Below are 15,367 nucleotides of genomic sequence, written 5' to 3'. Positions count from 1 at the left end.
GGGGATGTCTTATTTTCCTGTGTTCTGTTCATCGGGCATGCTTCCAAACAAAAACTTTGCTACGTCTTACTTTCGGGGGATGCCTTATATTTCGCACTTCAGAAAAACCTCTACTGCGTCTTATTTTCAGGGGATGTCTTATGTTCAGGGAAACAGGGTATGTAAGTTCAGTAGGAAAGTAAATGTTGCATATATTTCAATTTTGCCCAGAATTTCTGGGGGGGGGGGGGAGTTGTGGGAGAGACAGCTCTGTCCCCCTCCAGCTTCAGAATTTCTGGAAGTACTAACATCTCCGGTCGCTCGGCCTAATGGCTTTCCCTCCTCCCATTTCCAGATGGCTTCTGCGACAGACGCTCGCTACGGCCAGAAAGAGTCCTCTGACCAGAACTTCGACTATATGTTTAAAATCCTAATCATTGGCAACAGCAGCGTGGGCAAGACATCCTTCCTCTTCCGCTATGCCGACGACTCGTTCACACCAGCCTTTGTCAGTACCGTCGGCATCGACTTCAAAGTGAAGACCATCTACCGCAACGACAAGCGCATTAAGCTGCAGATCTGGGTGAGGCGGCCGTCCTACCTTGGAGGGGTGGCTTTGTATAGATTGCAGAGAGAATGCGCTCGGGGGACATTTGTTTTGGGTCTGGCTGCAATCAAGACAAAAGATGGGAGTCAGACCTTCAGTCTGTCTTAGCTGGGCGACTGGCGAAGCGATGGATTTGATGGGACGGTCGCTCAGACTAAAAAGCAGGCTTTATAAATGAGCAAACAAAAATAGTTTCTCCCCCTTGCCGTTTTCCAGGATACGGCGGGTCAAGAACGGTACCGGACCATCACCACTGCCTATTACCGGGGTGCCATGGGCTTCATTCTGATGTATGACATCACCAATGAAGAGTCATTCAATGCTGTCCAGGATTGGTGAGTTCCGTTGGGCTGCGGCGTTTGGGGCTCTTTAGTTTGGAGAGGAGACGGCTGAGGGGGGATACGATTGAAGTCTATAAAATTATGTATGGGGTAGAAAATGTTGACAGAGAGACATTTTTCCCTCTTTCTCACAATACTAGAACCAGGGGGCATTCATTGAAAATGCTGGGGGGAAGAATTAGGACTAATAAAAGGAAACACTTCTTCATGCAACGTGTGACTGGTGTTTGGAATATGCTGCCACAGGAGGTGGTGATGGCCACTAACCTGGATAGCTTTAAAAAGGGCTTGGACAGATTGATGGAGGAGAAGTCGATTTATGGCTACCAATCTTGATCCTCTTTGATCTGACATTGCAAAGGCCTTAACAGACCAGGTGATCGGGAGCAACAGCCGCAGAAGGCCATTGCTTTCACATCCTGCAGGTGAGCTCCCAAAGGCACCTGGTGGGCCACTGCGAGTAGCAGAGAGCTGGACTAGATGGACTCTGGTCTGATCCAGCTGGCTTGTTCTTATGTTCTTATGTTCTTTGTGGGGGTGGGAGCAGAAGTGGCCGTGAATGCGAAGGGGGAAACGGCCAACAAGCTTAGAAGAAGCCAGCGCTTTAGGACGGGCTGCTGGGCCTGCAGAGCATGTTGAAATGTATTTACTTACTTATTTATGTACAAAGTTTGCAGCCCACATTTCTGCCCTTAACAGGGCCGCCGAGTCATCCACAATTTAAAGCATCCATGATAAAATATGACACTGAAAAAAACATTAAAATCAACCACCCAGCACACATCGTTAAAACAATTAAAAACAGTTAAAACACACACAAAACTTAAAAACCTTGGTTAGGAAGGAGAGCTCATTGAGGGAACGCCAAACAAAACAACCCCCCCCCCCTTTTCACCAGGTGGTGGAAGATGGCGACAGAACAGGACAGACAGATTTCTTTATTTGGATGTTTATCCTGCCCAACCCCAGCCAAAGGCCGGGCTCAGAGCGACTCACGACACGTATACAGTACCGTGTTTCCCCGAAAATAAAACCTACCCCGAAAATAAGCCCTACCATGATTTTTCACGATTTTGGGAGGAGGTTTAAAATATAAGCCCTACTCCAAAAATAAGCCCTACTAGTAGTTACAGATCAGAATGGTGTGATCCAGCAGGGTGCTCCCTGCCAATGAGGATGCAGCCTGCATCACATGTGACAGGGAAGCAACGGGGCTGTCGAGAGCCCGCCTTAAGGAATTGTGAACGTACCGTATTTCCCCGAATATAAGCCCTAATGCATCTTTTGGTGCAAAAACTAATATAAGACCCTGTCTTATTTTGGGGGAAACACGGTATACACAATTACAGAATACCAATATAAATTAATAGAATAGTAAAACGATTAAAATACTCACCTTAATTAGTCTGCTCTTAACTTCAAGATACACACAAGACCGGCACTGCCTCATTCTTCATCTAACATCCAACAGGGATCTCATTTAATAAGTCCAACTTCATCACTACAGTGATGGCGAACCTTTTTGAGACCGAGTGCCCAAATTGCAACCCACTTATTTATCGCAAAGTGCCAACACAGCAATTTAACCTGAATACTGAGGTTTTAGTTTAGAAAAAACGGTTGGCTCCAAGGCACGCGTTACTCAGGAGTAAGCTTGGTGAAGCAACCGTGCAACGCTTCAAATGGGTGAATCACGATCCTAGGAGGGTTTACTCAGAAGCAAGCCCCATTGCCAGCAACCGAGCTTACTTCCAGGTAAAGGATCATGTCCAGGCCAGCCTAGATGTGTGTGTGTGGGGGGGGGGGTGATTTTCCACCCCCCTCCCACATGATGAACTCTGTGCATGAGTTCTGAGTGCCACCTCTGTCACCCGTGCCATAGGTTCGCCAACACTGCTGTAGTTCATCTGCCCTTCATTTTGGCCTATCTGGGGAATTTACAGATTAGCCTGTGCACTCCCACACATGCCAGTTGGGTAACCTTGGGCTAGTCACAATTCTTCGGAGCTCTCTCAGCCCCACCTACCTCACAGGGTGTTTGTTGTGAGGCGGGAAGGGAAAGGAGTTTGTCAGCCCCTCTGAGTCTCCTACAGGAGAGAAAGGGGGGGATATAAATCCAATTCTTTTTCTTCTCTCTTCCTTTGGAGGGGTTCCTTGAAATCTCTTTCTCTCTTCTTTTGGGCAGATAACCCGAACGAATGGATCTGGGCGCACCCCTTCCTCTGCATGGGTGCGCTTGATTCTGGGCATCCAGGAAAGGTAGCCTGAAGGTGGAATTCAGGTGCCTTTCTTGGGCTGGCAACAATCACAGTTAGGCCACACTTGATTGAGCCCTCTGGTGGGTCGGTGGGTCATGAGTGGGAAAGGACTGGCTGCGCCGTGGGGTCTGTGGCAGATGTGCTTCTACTGACTGGCAGAGTCTCCCCAGGGGTGTACCTAGGCAAACTGGCGCCCGGGGACAATACCTGAACCCCCAGAATTGAACCCCCAGAAGCAAAGGTCTCCAAACCTGGATGCTATTACCAGGAGGGCCTCCTGGAGCCACCCTGAAAGTCTGATGTCTCTATCTTCAAAAATGTGCAGCCTGCCTACACACTCAGAAATTCCCCATTGGCTACAATGGAGCAAAGTCACTGCAAAACAAAGAATCTTGGGCAAATTTCTTGGGGTGCCTGGAAGGGGTGTATTTTTAAAGCTTGTGACACCAAAATTTCAGGGTATCATCTGGTAACTATTCTTATGATGCCACCCAAGTTTGATGAAGTGACGTTCAGGGGGACCAAAGTTATGGTCCCTCAAATGGGTAGCCCCCATCTCCTGTTAGCTCCCATTGAAAATAATGGGGATGGGGCACCCCTTTTGGGGGTCCATAACTTTGCTGCCCCTGAACCAAACATCACCAAATTTGGGTGGTATCATCAGGACAGTATCTGGATGGTACCCTGAAATGTTGGTGCCGCTAGCCCTACAAATGCACCCCCTGCAGGCCGAAACCTAAAAAACATTTTAAAAATTAAAAACACACAAACGACCCTGAAATGTTGGCACACCCCCCCCACGTGACCAAATGGGGGGTGCCCGGGGACATGGGATACCTCCTGCCCCTAGGCAGGTACGCCACTGCTCACTGCGGCCATAAGGGGGGGCAGGCCTTAGGCACCAGTTACCTGGAGGCGCACAGGCCACCATGCCCCCCCTCCCACTATGCTGCAAAACCTGCCATTGTCTTTAACTTAATTCCTTCATTGGATCCAGCTTTGCAAACGGAGGGGTGCCTATGGAGATTCAAAAAACCCTCCCCACCTTCTCAGCCCCCCTGCTGCCCTCCCCTTTGCAAAGCTGGGATGTTGGGAGGGGGGGGTTCAATTTCAGGGTTTGCCCAGGCACGCTCCTGGGGACGTTCTGCAGCCGGAGGGGCACTGACCGGGCTGCTTCTCCTGCAGTGCGGATGTTCGCCGTGGGCTGCAGCATGGGGCCCCTGATGCACTACTGGTACCTCTGGCTGGACCGGGCCTTCCCCGCTGCCGGGCTTCGCGGGATCCGATCTGTGCTGAAGAAGGTCTTCATTGACCAGATAGTGGCCTCTCCCGTCCTGGGAGTCTGGTATTTCATAGGTAAGAGGAGCCACACCCCGCCACGGTCAGCATCCTCCACTTTGGGTTGTTCCAGGACAAAAAAGAGCTTTCCTTTATAGGGGCTGAAAAACCCCAGCCCTGCCGATTTAGTAGTGAGTAGTAGGGAGCAGGAGTGCCATAGTGGTTAAGAGCACGTGCACTCTAATCTGGAGCAACCGGGTTTGATTCCCAGCTCTGCCACCTGAGCTGTGGAGGCTTATCTGGGGAACTAGATTAGCTTGTGCATTCCAACACACGCCAGCTGGGTGACCTTGGGCTAGTCACAGCTTCTCGGAGCTCTCTCAGCCCCACCCACCTCACAGGGTGATTGTTGTGAGGGGGGAAGGGCAAGGAGATTGTCAGCCCCTTTGAGTCTCCTACAGGAGAGAAAGGGGAGATATAAATCCAAACTCTTCTAGTGTTTTCCGGCTGGGGAGGCTGTTGGGCCTTTGGATGCCTGAGGAATAATTCCTTCAGATGCCAGCTCTTTTAGCCTTGTGGAAGCGCTGGGCAGATATGCCATCCTGGGGCTGTTTGTTTTAGGAAGGGCAGCTAAAGAACAGTGTCAAACTGAGGGGACGAGAACATGGTCTAGGACAGTGGTGGCGAACCTATGGCACAGGTGCCAGAGGTGGCACTCAGAGCCCTCTCTGTGGGCACGCACAGAGTCACCCCCACCCCTCCACACACACATCTAGGCTGGGCTGGGCTGCTGGGCTTGATTATTAGCATTAAACCTAAGACCTAATTTTGGGGAAGCAGTGTAGGTAACCCTGTTAAGTGCTGTTAAACCCCACTGATTTTCATGCAAAGAAGAAAAGTGTGATCCTTTACCTGGGAGTAAGCCCAGTTGCTGGCAATGGGGCTTGCTTCTGAGTAAACCCTCCTAGGGTCGTGATTCACCCATTGGAAGAGTTGCACGGTTGCTTCAAAGCCACTGACTACTACCAAGCTTACTCCCAAGTAACGCATGCCTCGGAACCAACTGTTTTTTCCATACTGAAACCTCAGTATTCAGGTTAAATTGCCATGTTGGCACTTTGCGATAAATAAGTGGGTTTTGGGTTGCAATTTGGGCACTCGGTCTCAAAAAGGTTCGCCATCACTGGTCTAGGACCAGGTGGGCAAGTTAACAAACTCAAACCTCCGAGCACAGGGTGGCCCACACTGGAGGGTTCTTAAAGAACTCACGTGTGAACTTGTAGACTGAGGAACAAATTCGAGTAACTTGTTGCAAGAACCGGCATCTGCATCAGACAACTGGGAAACGGCAAATGTCACGGCAGTTTAAAAAAAAAAACGCTGCTGCAGGAAGTGTTTCTTTTGTTTGCATGTATTTGGTATTTATGACCAGCCCTGCCGCTGGAGGCAAAGGGTTTGTTGTTGTGAGATGCCTCCGTCCTGGCTCTGACCTCCCCTCTCTCTTTCCTGAAGGGATGGGTTCCCTGGAAGGACAAACTCTGGCTCACAGCTGGCAGGACCTGGAGGACAACTTCTGGGAGTTCTACAAGGTCAGCAGTGGCGTAGGAGGTTAAGAGCTCATGTTATCTAATCTGGAGGAACCGGGTTTGATTCCCTGCTCTGCCGCTTGAGTTGTGGAGGCTTATTTGGGGGATTCAGATTAGCCTGGAGGGGGGAAGGGCAAGGAGATTGTCAGCCTCTTTGAGTCTCCTGCAGGAGAGAAAGGGGGGATATAAATCCAACTCTTCTTCTAACAGTCAATTCTACACTGTGCACGTACAGGTGGATTTCCAGTGCACTTTGCATCTGGATTTTACTGTACGAAATAGCAAAATCCACTTGCAAACAATAGTGAAAGTGGATTGAAAGTGCATTATTCTGCACGTGCGAAAGTGCCCCACGTCCCCCTCTGACGTTGCTGCTTCTACCTCGCAGAGCCTCTGGCCATATTGAGCTACAATGGGGCACTTCTCCTTTAATTACTGAGTTGATGTTTCTGCCTTTGCCTTATATCAGCTCTGCCGCCTGAGCTGTGGAGGCTTCTCTGGGGAACTAGATTAGCTTGTGCATTCCAACACACACCAGCTGGGTGACCTTGGGCTAATCACAGCTTCTCGGAGTTCTCTCAGCCTCACCTACCTCACAGGGTGTTTGTTGTGAGGGGGGAAGGGCAAGGAGATTGTCAGCCCCTTTGAGTCTCCTGCAGGAGAGAAAGGGGAGATATAAATCCAAACTCTTCTTCTTCTTCTTCTCCCCCTTCCTGCTCCCTTCCACCCTGGGGGGCCGCTGACCTGCTCTCCCCTTGTTCTGCAGATGGACTGGTGTATCTGGCCCCCAGCGCAGCTGATCAACTTCTTGTACCTTCCTCCGAAGTACCGGGTGATCTACATGAACGTCATCACGCTTGGCTGGGATACCTACCTCTCCTACCTCAAACACCGCGTGAGTGGGGGCTGTCAGAAGCACGAGGGCTGGGGGCCGGCGGGGCGAGGCTCGGGAGCCAAAAACACTTCCTTGCTGATCACTGCTAGTCCAGCCAAGTAGACTGAGTTAATGGGCAACAGAGCGAGCGAGCCGTAGGTTAGAGACTGCTCCCTCTTGGCTGAAGCCGCAGGAAGGAGGAGAATCCCTCTCCGCCAGTTGCCACCACCGTCCCTTGCAGTGTAGGCGCAAGTGCCAGCTTGGAAAAAGGTTGCCGTTTGGCATCCTGGTTTCAGCTGTGGCCAACCGGGGGCTTCCTGGAAGTCCACAGGCAAGACCTGCCCCGTGGTGGAATTCTGCCCAGCATGTGTTACAGTAAGGTAGACTGCCTCTAAACATGGCGGTTTCCCCTGCCCCTGAGATGCAGCTCCGCCATCATTTTGTTCTTAAAGCAGACGTTCCCAAAGGGGGGGCGGGGGGAGCACGTGGCACCACCTGGCTGTGATTGTCAGTTTTTCCCCCCTCTCACCTTTTCTGAAGCCTAAACAGCCGCCGCTCATCCTGGAGGAGGATTCCGCACCCTGTGCCATGGAGATCCAAACCACCAGCTGAAGCATGTCACAAGCCCCGCAGCCGCATTCAGGAAGGGATTTGGGCTGCGCTACACTCCAAAACTGAATCAAAGCAGGGCCGAAACTGGAGTCAAGCCAGCAGGGACAGCCAACTGGGAAAGGAGGGGGGAAGGCCAATACGCCCTCCAGTCTCCCAGGCAGCAGGAACTGTCCAGCTGTGGTCTGGAAGGAGGGGGTCTCTCTCCAGGCCCAGATGGGGTGTGGATTGAATCAAGTTGGGGTCCACTTAATTCTGCCTTTTGTGACTTAATTTATTTGTGGATAGATGTGGGTGGATGTGGGAGGTCGGTCAGATGTGCCAAATCTTTGCTTTTCCGAATTAAAGACAAACGTGATTTGCTTTTTTCATTGTGTGAGGACATTTTTGATTGATCCCTCCAGCCTGAGTTGTGCATTGGTGCGCACGGGACGGAGGAGGGGACGCACCTACACACACACACACTACATACTAAGATCAGGTTTGGAGCTTCTTCGTCACCCAAGCAGATCGTTCTCAGCATATAATCTCAGCAGTTTTATCTCTTCAGAGATGGGACCTTCTAGTCCTGGGGTTTGCAACCTGCAGCTCTCCATATGTTCATGGACTACAAATCCCATCAGCCCCTGCCAGCTTGGCCGATTGGCCATGAACATCTACAGAGCCGCAGGTTGCAGGCCCCTGTTCTAGTCGAAGCCCTTCTTCTCCTGGAAGGAAAGCTTCTACCTACACAGCTGAAGCATCCCAAGCTTGAAGCAGTCTAGGATCCGTGGTGGTGAACCTTTGGCACTCCAGATGTTATGGACTACAATTCCCATCAGCCTTTGCCAGCATGGCCACCATTGGCTAGGTGAATGACCTTGTACTCAGCAGTTTGCCACAAGTAGAATCAGCAGTGCTGCTGGACAATCAAGATTTAATTCTGACGTCCTTATTTGCTTCAAGGAGCAGCAGTGGCGTAGGAGGTTAAGAGCTCGTGTATCTAATCTGGAGGAACCGGGTTCGATTCCCAGCTCTGCCGCCTGAGCTGTGGAGGCTTATCTGGGGAATTCAGATTAGCCTGTACACTCCCACACACGCCAGCTGGGTGACCTTGGGCTAGTCACAGCTTCTCGGAGCTCCCTCAGCCCCACGTGGGCCACCTCACAGGGTGTTTGTTGTGAGGGGGGAAGGGCAAGGAGATTGCCAGCCCCTTTGAGTCTCCTGCAGGAGAGAAAGGGGGGATAGAAATCCAAACTCTTCTTCTTCCCCCCCCCCCCCGACCCCTCACTGCTGCGAGGCTGTCCAAGGCTCGAGTGGAAACCCAGCATTACTTCTGAGCATGTGCAGAGTGTTTTCCCTTCCCACCGTCACTTCCGGCCTCGGGGCTGCCCTCAGAGTCAGCGACAAACGCCGAGTGGCACCCCCCCTCCTGCAGGAGAGAAAGGGGGGATATAAATCCAAACTCCTCTTCTTCTTCAACTTGCGTGCAGCTGCCTTCTATGGAATCAGACAGTCAATACTGGGGTGCTGTGTGGTTTCCGGGCTGTATGGCTGTGTCCCAGTAGCATTTTCTCCTGACGTTTCGCCTGCATCCGTGGCTGGCATCTTCAGGAGATCCTGAAGAGATGCAGGCGAAACGTCAGGAGAGAATGCTACTGGGACACAGCCATACAGCCCGGGAACCACACAGCACCCCAGTGATTCCGGCCGTGAAAGCCTTCGACAATACAAAGTCAATGCTGTTTATGCAGAATGGCAGGCAGTGACTCCCCAGTCTCAGGCAAAGAACAGATGCCCGGTATTAAACCTGGGACCCTGCTAGGAGCGAAGCCTGGCACATGTCACCTGACTGCAACTCTCATGTAACCGGATTGATCCGTCCCGATTGCTATGTAAAGGGACTGATGTTTACAGCTTTGACACAGATGGTAGAAACAGGATGTGCCAGTTGGCCAGAGGGGGGGCGGGGCAAGGTGGGCGGCTGCATCTGTCCCTCTTGCGGGCCTTGAAGGCGCCTATACTTTTAAACAAATCTTTTCACACTTTCTCTGGGAAAGCAGGAGGGGGGAATCAGGTAAAGGAACCAGCTTTCTCAAGCTGGGCACGGGCGGCCTTTCAATAAACGCTACTGATCAAGAACCCGCAGTCTGTTTATTGGTTTAAGGTCCCAGACCTACCAGACCAGGGGGTCTGCAACCTATGGCTCTCCAGATGCTCATGGACTACAATTCCCATCAACCTTGTAAGCTTGGCCAATTGGCCATGCTGGCAGGGGCTGATGGGAATTGTAGTCCATGAACATCTGGAGAGCCACAGGGTGCAGGCCCTCTGCATGCTGAACAGATGCACTAGCGACAGAATCACAGCCTCTCCCCTAAACTCCCTCTCATGAGAGCCAGCGTGGTGAAGTGGTTAAGAGCAGGTGGATTCTAATCTGGAGAACCAGCTTTGATTCCCCACCCCTTGTCCTGCGGTGCAGAGGCTTATCTGGTGAACCAGATGTTTCTGCACTCCCACGTTCCTGCTGGGTGACCTTGGGCTAGTCACAGTTTTTCAGAACTCTCTCAGGGTGTCTGTTGTGGGGAGAGGAAGGGAAAGGAGCTTGTAAACCAGTCTCCTGAGGAAGGTGGGGTATAAATCCAAACTCTTCTCCTCTCGGCCTAACATTCTGCAAGGATTTCAATGCCAAACGCCTCTGTGATCAGCTGTTTTTATTTCTCCACAATATCGCCTTAGTACAGTGATTTTTTTTTTGTCCTTTTGTTTTTTAGGAAATCAATTTTTGACACTTCTGATAGTATTTTTTTTTAATACAGTACAGCTGTTTGTAATTCCACAGAAGTAAACTTACCCCCCCAAAAGGAGTGCGTGTTAGGGGGGTGGGGGTACACTTTGTGTCGAAGAATCTGTAAAACAAAAAAAACCCTGTAGGAATAAATAAGGGGAAGGACAGGGCAAAAGAGACGGGGAGGGGTGGGTTTGGTCATCCAGAGGATTCATCCACAGAATGTACAGATCTAGGCAGGAAAAATGGTCACAGGCATGGGGGGCGGGGGGACAGAGGGATGCAGGAGCAGCTACAACCCCCGTCTTCCCGGGATAGGGCAGGAACAGCACAAGTGGCAAGAGCCGTTCTCAAAAAAGAATCCAGCAGGCCCTTCTGGTCCGACTGCCCCGAGCCGTCGGTGCTGCCCTGGCTAAGGTCCCCCCGCCCCCGCCTCAGTTTTCCTTTTAAATATATTTTCTATATTATATATTTTTATGACAACTCACAAGCAACTGAAAAACCAGCACAGTATTTCTTTTTTTAAAAAAATCATAAATATACAGCACCAGCACGGCCACAATACAGCAATGAGGACTTCCACGCACACACCAACAAAACCCACACAGTCTATTTACAGGGGAATACAGAGAGAGAGACTGCGCCGCCCCCGCCCCACTCCGTGCACGCAGGAAGACAGGCCAAGAGCGGAGCTAGCCCCCGCTGGGTGAGAACATAACAGGCCTGCAAAGTGGAGAACGAGGCCCGCCAGAGACCCTTTCCCTCGCTAAAGTGAGCGGGCACGGCGCCTCCCAAGGAAAAGGGCTTCCATGCAGGGGAGAATGTTTGAATTTGGGAACGAGGGGCTTCAGGCACGCAAGTCCCCCACCTGCGGGCTGGAGCGGTCCACGCCAACCGAGGAGGGCTGGTAGTTCGTGTGCCTGAGAAGCCACGAAGGCTGGGTGGACAGACAGGGACGTTCAGTTGATGTCAGACGTGCCCACAGTCGTGGGGGGGGGGGGGGTCGCATGCCCTGAGCAGACCGCCAGAACCAGACATTAATCAGAAATCGGGCTTGTGTTCAGCTTGAAAAGCCTCGACTGCAGATATCTTCCCCTTTCGGATATTCAGGCGGGGCTAACAGAGGGATTACCGTTCCTAAGATTTTTCCTGTGCTAGACACAAACCAGGAGGGGTGGGGGTGGGTGGGCAGCACAAACGACAGCTGCGGGGAGGAAGAGTCTGAAGTCATAAATATAGGGGGGGGGGAGATATTTTTTTTAAAAAAATCTAAATAAATAAACTCAGTCTAACAGAACAGTTAAAAGCTCTTCCTCTCCAAAATGAGACTCCTCCATTGGACCTGAGGGAGGGAAGGAGGGAGGGGCATCCACACACCTGCCACCCCCCCAGGGATTTCTTTAGAGCCACTCCAGTGTGGGGCCACCTGTGCTTTCCGGAGGTTTGAGTTTGTTAACTTGCCCACCTGGTCCTAGACCAGTGATGGCGAACCTTTTGAGACCCGAGTGCCCAAATTGCAACCCAAAATCCCACTTGTTGCGCAAAGTGCCAACATGGCAATTTAACCTGAATACTGAGGTTTTCAGTATGGAAAAAACAGTTGGTTCGAGGCATGCGTTACTTGGGAGTAAGCTTGGTAGTAGTCCAGTGGCTTTGGAAGCAACGTGCAACTCTTCAATGGGTGAATCCGACCTAGGAGGGTTTACTCAAGCAAGTATTGCCAGCAACTGGGCTCCCTCCCCAGGTAAAGGATCACACTTTTCTTCTTTGCATGTGAAAATCAGTGGGGTTTAACAGCACTTAACAGGGTTACCTACACTGCTTCCCAAAGTGGAGTCTTAGGTTTAATGCTAATGAAATCAGAAGCCCAGCAGCCCAGCCAGCCTAGATGTGTGTGTGGAGGTGGGGGGTGACTCTGTCGCGTGCCCACCAGAGAGGGCTCTGAGTGCACCACCTCTGGCACCTGTGCCCATAGGTTAAGCCACCACTGTCCTAGACCATGTTTGCAAATTACCTCAGTTTGACACTCTGTTCTTTAGCTGCCCTTCCTAGACAAACAGCCCCAGGATGGCATATCTGCCAAGCGCTTCCACAAGGCTAAAAGAGCTGGCATCTGAAGGAGTATTCCTCAGGCATCCAAAGGCCCAACAGCCTCCCCAGCCGGAGAAAACACTAGAAAGGGGTTTGGTTATATCTCCTTTCTCTCCTGTAGGAGACTCAAGAGGCTGACAATCTCCTTGCCCTTCCCCTCACAACAATCACCCTGTGTGAGGTGGGTGGGAGCTGAAGAAACTCGAGAAGCTGTGGTGCTTAAAGAGTCACCCAGCTGGCGTGTTGGAATGCACAAGCTAATCCTAGTTCCCCCAGATAAGCCTCCACAGCTCAGGTAGCAGAGCTGGGAATCAAACCCGGTTGCTCCAGATTAGAGTGCGTGCTCTTAACCACTGGCACTCCTGCTCCTACACTCACTGCACCTAAATCGGCAGGGCACAGGGTTTTTTTTCAGCCCCTATAAAGAAACTCTTTTTTGTCCTGGAACAGCCCAAAGTGGAGGATGCTGACCCCGGTGGCGGAGTGTGGCTCCTGTACCTATGAAATACCAGACTCCCAGGGCCAGGAGAGGCCACTATCCTGGTCAATGAAGACCTTCTTCAGCACCAAATCCCGGATCCCGAAACCCGGCTTGGCGAGAGAGCCAGTCAGAGTGCCAGTAGTGCATCAGGGCCCCGTGCAGCCTGGCGGAACATCCGCCTGGGAGAGCAGCCAGTCAGTGCCCCTCCCGGCTGCAGAAGCGTCCCCAGGGCGTGCCTGGGCAAACCCTGAGAAGTGAACCCCCCTCAACATCCCAGCTTGCAAAGGGGAGGGCAGCAGGGGACTGAGGTGGGGAGGGTTTTGAATCTCCATAGGCACCCCTCCGTTTGCAAAGCTGGATCCAATGAAGGAATTAAGTTAAAGACAATGGCAGGTTTTGCAGCATAGTGGGAGGGGCATGGTAACCTAACCTCCAGGTAACTAGTGCCTGGGCCTGCCTTATAGCGCAGTGAGCAGTGGCATTACCTGCTAGGAGGGCAGAGGTATCCCATGTCCCCGGAGGCACCCCATTTGGTCCGTGGGGGGGGTGTGCCAACTTTATTTCAGGAGTGCGTTTATTGTGTTTTTTTTAATTTTTAAAATGTTTTTTAGGTTTATGCGGGGAGGTGCATTTGTAGCAGGGCTAGGCACCAACATTCAGGAGGCCATCCAGATACTGTCCTGATGATACCACCCAAATTTGGTGATGTTTAGTTCCAGAGGAGCGAAACAAAGTTATGGACCCCAAAGGGGTGCCCGTCTATTATTTTCAATGGGAGCTAACTTGAGGATAAGGGGCTACCCATTTGAGGACCATAACTTTGGTCCCCTATGAACCTAACTTCATCAAACTTGGGTAGCATCACTAGAATAGTTACCAGATGATACCCTGAGAATTTTTAGTCTAAACTTTAAAATACACCTTCAGACACCCAGAAGGCCCTACTTAAGATTCTTGGTTTTGCAGTGACTGCTCCATTGTAGCCAATGGGGAATTTCACCAGGTGTGTGGGCAGGCTGCACATTTTGAAGATAGAGACATCAGACTTCCAGGGTGGCTCCAGGAGGCCCTCCTCCTGGTAATAGCATCCAGGTTTGGAGACCTTTGCTTCTGGGGGTTCAATTCTGGGGGGTTCGAGCCATTGTCCCGAGCGCCAGTTTGCCGTGCAGCCCACCCAGTGAGTTGTGGTCGGTTACCACTACATAGTCCAGTCTCCCTAAGGGACCAGTGCCACGTCCAAGAGTCGGGGCCTTTGGACCCCAACCAGGAAGGAGAGGCCCAAGGGAGGTCTTCCCGGCAGCCCCCTCCTGCCCTGGGCCCCCCTAACCCTTGCAGCCCCGCTCACCGGTGCGGGCTGGGTCCCGCTTGCGCCGGGGGTCCTGCCTCCGCTCCCAGGCTTGCCGCAGGGTGTCTCCGGCCGCCAGCAAGGCCCCGCAGCTGAGGGTGTTGGTCAGCAGCAGCAGGCGGCCTCGGAAGAGCGGCTTCCAGTAGATGGCCAGGCCGGCCAGCAGGGCTCGTCCGCGGGACCGGCGAGGGGCTGAGATGGGGATCCGCTGACCCGCCTTGACGAGTCACAGTCCTGCAAGGCTCACAACAGCAGCCCTGCAATAGAGACCATGAAGTCGACCAGCATGTCGAGGCTCTGCTAAAGGGTGAGGGAAGAAAAATAATGAATGAATGCAGTGATAAATGCAACGGTGGAACCACCCCTCTCCATCAACACGGCGGCCTTTGCCCTGCCGTGCGCAGAGGAGGGCACTCTGCCCATGCTCAGATAAGCCCTCCTCGGTCTCTACCAGTCTTAGGAAGGAAGGGGTAAATTCACCTCCTCGCCCGCCACCTGGTCTCTGGGGTCGCCGTCAGGGAGCCGGAGGCCGGTCTCGCCGCATCGCGGAAGGCAGGAAGTGGCGGCAGCGCCAAAGGTCGGGCCAGAGAGGGTCACGTGGTCGGCTGGGGGCGGCCATGACAGCTCCTCATGCAAACCTCAACCAGAAACGGCCCTCCTCTCGGAAGGCGGGCCTCGGAGGACGTCATTTCCGCTCTGCGCCTGATGAGAGCCGCCTTTGCGCACGCGCGGCCAGTCATTCGAGCACCGCGGCGGGAAAGTAAGGGGGCGCGCGGAGTTCGCAGAAGATTGGGTCAATGAGCCAGGAGCAGCGCTCTGCACGCGCTCGGGGGCACTCGTCACGTTGAGTTGGGAGGCGGCCGACGGGGAAGGGCTCGGAGAGGCGCACAGCGGTCTGTGCAGGAGAAGGGGGGGGGGTGAAACTCGACGTTTGCCGCTGACTCAGGGCAGCCCCGAGGCCGGAAGTGACGGTGGGAAGGGAAAACACTCTGCACATGCTCAGAAGTAATGCTGGGTTTCCACCCGAGCCTTGCACAGCCTCTCAGCAGTGAGGGGTGGGGGAGAAGCCTCTTGCACGTGTCTGCTCCTGAAGTGGGCCCGGCAGTAGTGTCGTTCCTTGGCGCATGCTCAGAGGTACTCGTCGTGCAACT

The 15,367-nt window shown here is 52.5% G+C and overlaps 2 protein-coding genes across 2 annotated transcripts; both read left to right on the top strand.

Annotated features, from left to right (window-relative positions):
• Positions 1 to 309: 309 nt before the first annotated feature.
• On the top strand, positions 310 to 944 carry RAB3A (RAB3A, member RAS oncogene family). The gene is made up of 2 exons (XM_048496364.1): positions 310 to 562; positions 803 to 944. Exons 1-2 carry the CDS (start codon positions 335 to 337, stop codon positions 923 to 925), a joined length of 351 nt encoding a protein of 116 aa, XP_048352321.1. The 5' UTR covers positions 310 to 334; the 3' UTR covers positions 926 to 944.
• Positions 945 to 4,347: 3,403 nt separating this feature from the next.
• MPV17L2 (MPV17 mitochondrial inner membrane protein like 2) lies at positions 4,348 to 7,899 on the top strand. Its single transcript, XM_048496363.1, has 4 exons — positions 4,348 to 4,541; positions 5,976 to 6,052; positions 6,816 to 6,944; positions 7,464 to 7,899. Exons 1-4 carry the CDS (start codon positions 4,376 to 4,378, stop codon positions 7,533 to 7,535), a joined length of 444 nt encoding a protein of 147 aa, XP_048352320.1. The 5' UTR covers positions 4,348 to 4,375; the 3' UTR covers positions 7,536 to 7,899.
• Positions 7,900 to 15,367: the final 7,468 nt, after the last annotated feature.

This window comes from Sphaerodactylus townsendi, linkage group LG05 (assembly GCF_021028975.2).
Source record: "Sphaerodactylus townsendi isolate TG3544 linkage group LG05, MPM_Stown_v2.3, whole genome shotgun sequence".
NCBI classification, from domain to species: domain Eukaryota; kingdom Metazoa; phylum Chordata; class Lepidosauria; order Squamata; family Sphaerodactylidae; genus Sphaerodactylus; species Sphaerodactylus townsendi.
The sequence above is the reverse complement of the archived record's forward strand: the minus strand, read 5'-3'. Positions and strand labels throughout refer to the sequence as shown.

Bases quoted from the DNA above. Each gene is read 5' to 3' on its own strand.
- RAB3A (XM_048496364.1), top strand. From the start codon at position 335: ATGGCTTCTGCGACAGACGCTCGCTACGGCCAGAAAGAGTCCTCTGAC. The intron at 563-802 runs GTGAGGCGGCCG...GCCGTTTTCCAG, and splicing joins GCATTAAGCTGCAGATCTGG to GATACGGCGGGTCAAGAACG.
- MPV17L2 (XM_048496363.1), top strand. From the start codon at position 4,376: ATGTTCGCCGTGGGCTGCAGCATGGGGCCCCTGATGCACTACTGGTAC. The intron at 6,053-6,815 runs GTCAGCAGTGGC...CTTGTTCTGCAG, and splicing joins ACTTCTGGGAGTTCTACAAG to ATGGACTGGTGTATCTGGCC. The intron at 6,945-7,463 runs GTGAGTGGGGGC...CCTTTTCTGAAG, and splicing joins TCTCCTACCTCAAACACCGC to CCTAAACAGCCGCCGCTCAT.